This window comes from Trichechus manatus, unplaced genomic scaffold (assembly GCF_000243295.1).
Source record: "Trichechus manatus latirostris isolate Lorelei unplaced genomic scaffold, TriManLat1.0 scaffold00247, whole genome shotgun sequence".
NCBI lineage: Eukaryota > Metazoa > Chordata > Mammalia > Sirenia > Trichechidae > Trichechus > Trichechus manatus.
Genome location: NW_004444183.1, coordinates 2504877 through 2513559, shown reverse-complemented (window position 1 = coordinate 2513559; position 8683 = coordinate 2504877). Strand labels below are relative to the sequence as shown.

The following is an 8683-nucleotide window of genomic DNA, read 5'->3' as shown; positions in this document are numbered from 1 at the left end:
TATTGTATGAGACCTCTATTGTAAAAACCCATGAAAAAGTTCACACGCAAAATGTAACAATTCTTGTTGGTTACCAGGGATGGGAGGGGTGGGGGGGGAATATTAAATAGGCAAACACAGCCACTCAGCCAGCACAGCAAGTCCACTGCACCAGCTGCTGTGGTGCTGAGCCCAGAGGGAAGGTTCTCCTGCTGGTGCAGGGAAGGAAGGGCCAGCTCCAGCCCAGAGACACCAGAGACCAGCCAGCTCTGGTATCTCAGCCCAAAGATACCAAAGCAGGCATACTGACCACACCCAAGTAGGTCTCTTCAAGTGCTGCAAACAACAAAATCTGGGCCCAGACACAAAGCCACGTCCAGTCTGGGGAGTCTAGGGACACACCCGGCAGGTGTGCGGGAAGAGGCTGCACAGGCACCTGTTTCCTGAGCTCCTGATGCACTTGGGAAGTGAGCACACTCCCTTCAGCAAAGCGGCCGCCTCACCTGGACCCCTGTGAGTCACTCCCCGCCTATGATAAGAGACCAGGACGGCCCTCGTCCTGCGGTACTGGCGAGCTAACCTCAGGAATGAAGGAGGCAAGATGCAATCATGCATATTCACTGATTGGATCAATCATAACTATGCATTGAGGTACTAGTCATGCATATTCATTGGGGTTCCATGACCAGGGGACTCTGGACCTTGGAGCTCTCTCTTTGGGGCCTCCTGGATGGGTGAGAGCATCCATGCAGGGAAGAGGGAACAGCATGTCCCTGGGAACAATGGAGACCCCATGCCGGGCACTCTCCCAGACCTTGCCTGATGCGTCTCTATCCTTGTGTCTTTTCTGGTTATAATCAATGGGTAACTGTAAGTATAGGTAATAGTTTCCGTGAGTTCTGTGAGTCATTCCAGCAAATTATCGAAGCCACTGGGGATAGTGGGAACCAGCACAGAGGTTAGCATTTGCCTATTTGGCAGAGGCTGGAAGGACAGAGCCCTAACTTGTGGAGACCCAACTCTGGGTGGTTAGGATCAGAAAGAAAAAGTATCACGTAGGTGGCTGATGTCAGAATAATGAAGTGGTAAAGTATGGATATGAATTATCATCACATTTTGGAAATCAGCCTTCTATCGGCTACTGTTCATACACAGGTACATGGACTCTTTCCTCATGAGGAAAGCAGGCCAGGCATGATGCAGGGTGGTCCCAGGTCCCCGTGGGGCACTCCAAGAATAAAGGATACTGGACATATGGAATGAGTGGGTCCCAGAGGGAACATGGTATTCCCCATAGAGGGGAGAGCCAGGGTCACTCCCCAAAAGGGACACAGTCATGGTGAGCTTCCTAGGTTCAAACAGAGTAAAGGAAGAAACTTCCTCTTACAAGATGCTGCAGCAACCTAAAGAAATGCAAAGGACATACCTGTTCCCAGGGGACTGGCACACAGCAGGGGACCGCCACCTTAAAGAGAGAAGCAGAGTGATTAGCAAAAGGGTGCTCAAGAGAAAATTTGGCAGAATGGAGTGATCCAGGCTCCCAAAACTGAACCATCCTTAACCATGTCCCCTGTCAGAAAGTTTTAGAACTCCAAACCTGACAAGACCTGGAGTTTGGAGTCCAGGTTTGTGTTAACTTTTGCTAACCCGTTGTCGTCGAGTTGATCTCAACTCACAGTGACCCTACAGGACAGAACAGAACTGCCTCACTGGGTTTCCAAGAATCACCTGGTGGATTCGAACTGCCTACCTTTGGTTAGCAGCCGAACACTTGACCACTATGTCACCAGGGTTTCCAACTTTTGCTAAGTCACAGTCATTTTTGAGGATTTCATGAAAATCATGGAACTTCCCCCCAAGAAAAAGGCACACCTCTCCTATAATACAGAACTTCACCTTCAGGATCAAAGGACTCATGGGCTCCCAAGCTAAGGACCTCTGCAGCAGTCCAGGCTCCTCCTCTCTGGAGAGCACAGGGAGCAGGGTCCAGAGAAGGGAGGCTGATTCCCCTGGGGTCTCCACACTGCCCAATGATCCTCACAAAGATGCCAGAAAACACCCTCCTCGCCCAGGACTTGCATTCAAATAGACAGACTTTTCTAGAACTGTTCCCACAAGTGAAACTGAAAACAGAGCCTAAATATTGTGGTAATATTAGTGTGGGCATTTGGCCCTGTAGTTTTATAAGGCCGTCCAGAGGACAGTGGTGGTTCAGTGGTAGGATTCTCGCCTTCCACACAGGAGATCCAGGTTCAATTCTGGCCAATGCACCTCATGTGTAGCCACAGCCCATCTGTCAGCAGAGGCATGGGTTTTGCTATGATGCTGAACAGGCTTCAGGGGAGCTTCCAGACTAAGATGGACTAGGAGGAAAGGGCTGGTGGTCTACTTCAGAAAATCAGCCAATGAAAACGCAATAGATCACAACAGTCCAACCATGGGGATGGGGCAGGGCTGGAAAGCGTTCCAATCCATTGTGCTTGGGGTCCCCATGAGTTGGGGCCAACTAGACAGCAGCTAACAACAACATTTTGTTCTAGGCTTAGAAGTGCAATGCATGAGACAGTGGGAAAGAGTTTCCTTTGACTCTACTGTCATCCTCCGGAGAACTCTAAGCTTATGAAGGAAGACGTGCACAAATCAACGTGATAAGCCAGCACCTAACCTGAGTCACAAGAGACAGAGCTAACGTCAATGAGATGGCTAACCCATTGGGGCTGGAGACACTAGCTTTGGAGTCAGACAGTGTTCAGGTGGTAGCTCCATTCCACCACTTACTAGCCAATGACCCTGACCTTTAATCTCCCTCAGTTTTCTCATCTGAGAAATGGAGGTAATAATAGTCCCTTCCTCACTAGGGTGGATTAAGAGATCATATCTGGGGAGCTCAGAGCACTGGCTGGCCCAGGGCAAGTTCTCCACTTGCAGGAACAGAAGACCTCTCCCCGAAGAAGAGAGGGTCCTGGATGAGTAGGGGAACCAGGTGTGCTTTGCACAGCTCTGGAAAGCCCACCAGGACCCTGGGCTCCCGGGAAACATGTTTTAGCTCCCCCTGCAGCTGCTTCTGCTCCTTGGCTTCCTCCTGGCCCTCTCCCAATCCCTAGGCCCCCTGCACCCCCATTCTTAGTTTTCCAAAATGTGCAAAGGAAGGAAAAACCCCAGGGATCTGACATCTGCCTTGTGGTTTGCAGTGGGTGGCAGGGTGGCTTTCTTGCCAGGGCAACTATTTATAGCAGTCGGTTACCTAACACAGTAAGTTCCTCAAGAAGTAGGTGACACACAGTCATTCATCAGTCTGTTAATTATTATTAGTCCATCAGTATGCTGACTCATATTCTTGTCTAGGGCAGTGGTCTTTTCTCGTGGAACCCCACCCCTGCCCCTGAGTTCCCTCCACTCCCCCACATATTCAGTGGCCCTCATACAGCTTCCCCCTACACTGAGACTTCCTGGAGGCAGGATCCACATCGTTTTTATCTATTTGTGTGTTCTCAGCTACACACACGCACACACACGCACACGCACGCACACACACACACTGAAGTTTGATGAATGGATAAGGGGAGAGATGAATAAACAAATGCAAAGCAAAAATCCAAACAGCTGGCTTTGGAAATAGAAGGAGTTATAAACAGATACTCATGGACAGTGAAGGCAGCCGGGAAAGGTTAACCCCGTATGTAATAGGGTTAACACAGTATTCACTTGGAGCACAAACGCATCGCAGTGCTTCTCGAAATGTGTGGCATGCTAGACAGGAATGTGCAAGGAATCAGAGCTCCTGCTTTTACATATTCATTATCTGAAAGTAATTGTTGCTGAGATAACGGGAAGGAAAACCCCTATGCAATGTTAGAAACTTGAGTTTCAAAATGGCAGCTACCTCAAGTATCCAGCCCCAGAACTCAGGTGTGTGCTGTGCATCTCACACTCTTCTGTGGCCAGCTGTAGGTATTAGCACTGTCCAGCTGGCCTGGCCCAATGGTATCCTTTGGAAAATGACAGATGCTCTCTGTGACTGGGGCTGCCAAGAACCTGACCTTGTCTGGTCCATCACAATGATCCAACCTCAAGAGCTAACATTACTAAAGAGCTTTCCCTTAAACATCTGATCTTGTCGACTTCTTTCATTTGTTCAACACATTTGTATTGAGCACCTTCTCTTGCCAGGCACCTGTTGTTCCTTCATAGTAATGAATTACTAACATAACGAACAAATCCTAGTTCTCATGAGGTTAACATCCTAGTGAGAGGACGTAACAAATACATAACATTACATGGTTTATCAGAAAGCGATCTCAGGAGCCTGCGGTGGGGGGAGAGTCCCTAGGACAAGGAAACAATGGGGAAGCACGCAAAGCTCTGCTCATCCACGCCTGTATCCCAGTCACAGGAGAAACTCTCCCCCAAGAGAACTGAGGACAACCACACTCTGATTTCATTTGGTGGCTCAGCTGCTAACCAAAAGGTCAGCTGTTGGAATCCACTATCTGCTCCATGAAAACCCTATAGGGCAGTTGTACTCTGTCCTATAGGGTCACTATGAGTTGGAATCGACTCCATGGTGATTTTTTTTTTTTTAAACAGGTTATGGAACACAAAGACTTTAGGCTACAATGAATTCACAAATGAAAATACCCATGAAGCAACAAGGCAGAGAAAAGGGTATCTTCTGGAGGCAAAAAGCCATATACTCAGAGAAAGAAAACATATTCATATCAAGGACAGCAAGAAATCGAATTCAGGAAAAATCATTATCAAAAGTATACATTGGGCACTTGTTCCTTCAGCATGGCTGAAGTCAAATTCTAGGGCAGGAACTACCTTAGAATACACTGAATTTTCATCTGATTTCTCCTCCCTTAGACTAAGAAAGAGGAAAATAAACCCTTTATAAGATGGGCAATTTGTCATGGTTGGACACAATCATGAAACGATGCACTCCACCCAAGGATGCATGCTCCCTTTCAAATCATCCTGTTGGGCATCAGGGCACACTGACAGGGAGCAGCTGCACAACAGCATCACCCTCCACTGCACTGACTGAAGCTTAGGTGCTAGCTCCCATTCTTCACCTTGACCACAGAGCAGTCAGCTGGTGCCCACATGGAGACAGGCGCCTTACCCAGAGCCGCCCTCCTACTCCTCCGCACTGGGTGCGCCTCCCCGCAGTGTCCTTCTCCCACAGTGCACGCTGAGGTGCTGCCCAGAGCTCAGGGTGACACCCCAGGTGATGTGGTAAACCGAACAGTGCTTTGCTGACATGGTGCACTTTTCAGCCTGGCAACTAGAGCACAGCTACCGAGCTCCCTTTGCTCCAGCATCTGGGAACCTCAGTTTATCCCGCCCCTAAGGTATTTCAGGCTGCCCTGTGCAAAACACAAGCTGCAAATCCATCCGAACTTTGAATATTGATTAGTCCCCGAAACACCAAAGGGCATAGTCCAGTAGAGCTTATGAATGTCCAGGTTACATGGGGCTCCGACCCCAGCCATGGGATCCAGAGTCTGTGCGCTCTCCACAAACCGTCTACATTGCAGAGTCACTCAATGCCAGCTTGCTCTGCTGCTCACATATCCCTGGCTGGTGGTCACTGTCACATTTCAGGGCCCTACATGAGTAGCATCTGTCCACACAAGGCAGCAGAGGATACCACTACCAAACCGTTTGCACCATGAGTACAGTTTATTTTATTGATGTACTTTAAGTGAAAGTTTACAACTCAAGTTAGTCTTCTCACACAAAAATTTCTACATACATTGTTATGTGACCCTAGTTGCTTTCCCTATACTGTGACAGCACACTCCTCCTTTCTACCACAGATTCCCCGTGTCCATTCAACCAGCTCCTGACCCTCTCTGCCTTCTCATCTCGCCTCTGGACAGAAGCTGCCCATTTAGTCTCATGTATCCACTTGAGCTAAGAAACACACTCTCAGGAGTAGCATTTTATGTCCCATAGTCCAGCCTAATCTTTGTCTGAAGAACTGGCCTTGGGAATAGTTTTAGTTTTGGGCTAACAGAGAGTCTGGGGGCCATGTCTTCCAGGGTCCCTCTAGTCTCAATCAAACCATTAAGTCTGGTCTTTTTACTAGAATTTGAGTTCTGCACTCCATTTTCTCCTGCTCTGTCAGGGAGTGTCTGTTGTGTTCCCTGTCAGGGCGGTCATTGGTGGTAGCTGGGCACCATCTAGTTCTTCTGGTCTCAGGCTGATGCAGTCCCATGAGTCCACATTAACACAACTGCTCTTTGTAGACCAAGGGCAGTGGTCACAGGCCATCCTCCCTTCCCTCTTGTCTCCCCACCCCCACTCTGTCACTTTGGCACCAGGAACACAGTACCAGCGGACACAGACTGCTGCCGCTACTGAGTGCCTGCCTTTGAGGGGCCCCAGCTTGTGGAGGAGACAGACAAACCAACAACCAACTGCTGTGCAATGGGATAAGGACCACAAGAGGGAAAAGGATACAGTGCTGGGAAGCAGGGGGGAAAGAGCTGCGCACACCTGCCTGTGGACATGGCTGCCTGCTAAGAAGTGGCCTGGCAGCTCTCTCAGGCCTTTAAGAGATGGACATCTGTATTTATTGACAAGCCTCCTAACCTTTCACATAAGCCCAACATCCTCAGCACACGATCCACTTCCCACGAGTGTTTCTGTCCAGATCACTGAAGTTTGCCTCTTTAAGTACTAATCTATTTTTCCTGAAACCATTTTTAAAGAAAATGTGTTGAAAATAGAAGGCTGTTCTGCCTGCCTAATGCAGTAACCCATCACGCGTCTGTCAGTTTGTTGTACTGTGGTAGCTCGCATGTTGCTATGATGCTTGAAAGTTATGCCATCAGTATTTCAAATACCAGCAGGGTCAACCAGGATGGACAGGTTTCAGCAGAGCTTCCAGACAAGGACAGATTAGGAAGAAAGGCCTGGTGATCTACTTCTGAAAATTAGTCAATGAAAACCCTGTGGGCCCCCCCACATCTGTGGTCAACTGAATTTGACAAGGATGTTAAGTCCATTAGATGGCGAAAGAAGTATCTCTTCAATAAATAGTGCTGGGAAAACTGGATTTCCACATACAGAAAAATGAAACAGGAGCCATGCCTCACACCATACACAAAAACAAATTCAGAATGAATTAAAGACCTAAATGTGAAAACTAAAACCATGAAATTCTTAGAAGAAAATGCAGGGGCAATGCTTTCATGCCTAGCTTTTAACAATGGATTATCTAACATAATAACAAAAGCACAAACAGCAAAAGACAAAACAAATAAATGGGACCTCATAAAAATTAAAAACTTTTGTTCATCAAAAACTTTACCAAAAAAGTGAAACGACAAGCTACCAACTGGGAGAATATCTTCAGAAACCATATATCCAGTAAGAATCAAATAACCAAAATAAATACACAACTTCAATAACTTAGCAAAAGAAAAATAACCCAATCATAAAATGGGCAAAGAACTTGAACAGACATTTCACCAAAGAGGACATTCAAATGGCCACCAAACACATGAAAGACGATCAGTGTCATCAACCATCAGAGAGATGCAAATCAGAACCACAGTGAGACACCATTTCACTACCAACAGGATGGCTAAGATAAAAAAAATTGAAAATATGGGGCAACTTGTGTACTAACTGTTTAACGAGAAACTATTATGTTCTGTAAACCTTCATCTAAAGTGAGAACAGCAGTACAACTGGAAGAACGTAATCAATGTCACTGAATTGTGCACATAGCAATTTTTGAAATGGTATATCTTTGGCTATGTATATTTTCCCAAAAAAAAAAAAAAAGGTCAAGAAGGGAGACTGTTGACATGTCATGGGGTTGTTAACCAATGTCATAAAACAGTATGTGTACTGACTGTTTAATGAGAAACTATTTGTTCTGTAAACCTTCACCTACAATACAATCAAAAATAAATAAAAATTGAAAATAACAAATGTGGGCAAGGATGGGCAAATTCAAACCTTTATCCATTGCTGATGGGAATGAAAAATGGTACAACCATTGTGGGAAGCAGTGCGGCGGTTCCTCAAAAAATTAAAAATAGAACTACCATATGACCCGGTAATCCTACTCCTAGGCATATACCAAAAAGACTTGAAAACAAAGACTCACACAGATACTTGTATATCAATGTTCACTTTAGCACTATTCACAACAGCCAAAATGTGGAAACAACCTAAATGTCCACCAATGGATGAGCAGATAAACGAAATGTGGTACATACATATGATGGAATATTACTCAGCCAGTAAGAGAAATGAAATCTTGATACATGGTACAATATGGATGGAGCTTGAAGACATTATGCTGAGTGAAATAAGTCAATCATAAAAGGACAAATAGTGTATGACATCACTTATATAAAAAGATAAGAAAAGGCAAATGTATAGAGACCAAGTTTCTTAGTGTTTACCAGGCATGGGAGGGAAGGGGTAAAAAGGGGAGTCTCTGCTTATGGAGTACTGAAATTTGGATTACCGTGATGGAAAAATCACATTAATTAAGGGTAGGATTGCACAGTCAATTAATGCAATCAATGTCAGTAAGTTGTACACCTGTGAAAAGTTGAATTGGCGAAAGTTGTGTGATAGATATATTTACAACAATGACACACACAAAAAAAGAGTAGCTGCTGTAGCAACCGAACACCTCATGGGGTTTGGGTCCTTGGTTTGGAGGTTTTGGGTC

At 46.1% G+C, this 8683-nt stretch overlaps 1 protein-coding gene across 1 annotated transcript in view; it reads right to left on the bottom strand.

The window, feature by feature from the left end:
• Positions 1 to 8683, bottom strand: part of LOC101345078 (tensin-3) — a 256456-nt gene that overhangs the window by 191872 nt on the left and 55901 nt on the right. The window contains exon 4 of the mRNA XM_023724450.1: positions 1406 to 1444. Coding sequence (XP_023580218.1) covers positions 1406 to 1444 — 39 coding nt within the window. The remainder of the gene's footprint in view (positions 1 to 1405; positions 1445 to 8683) is intronic.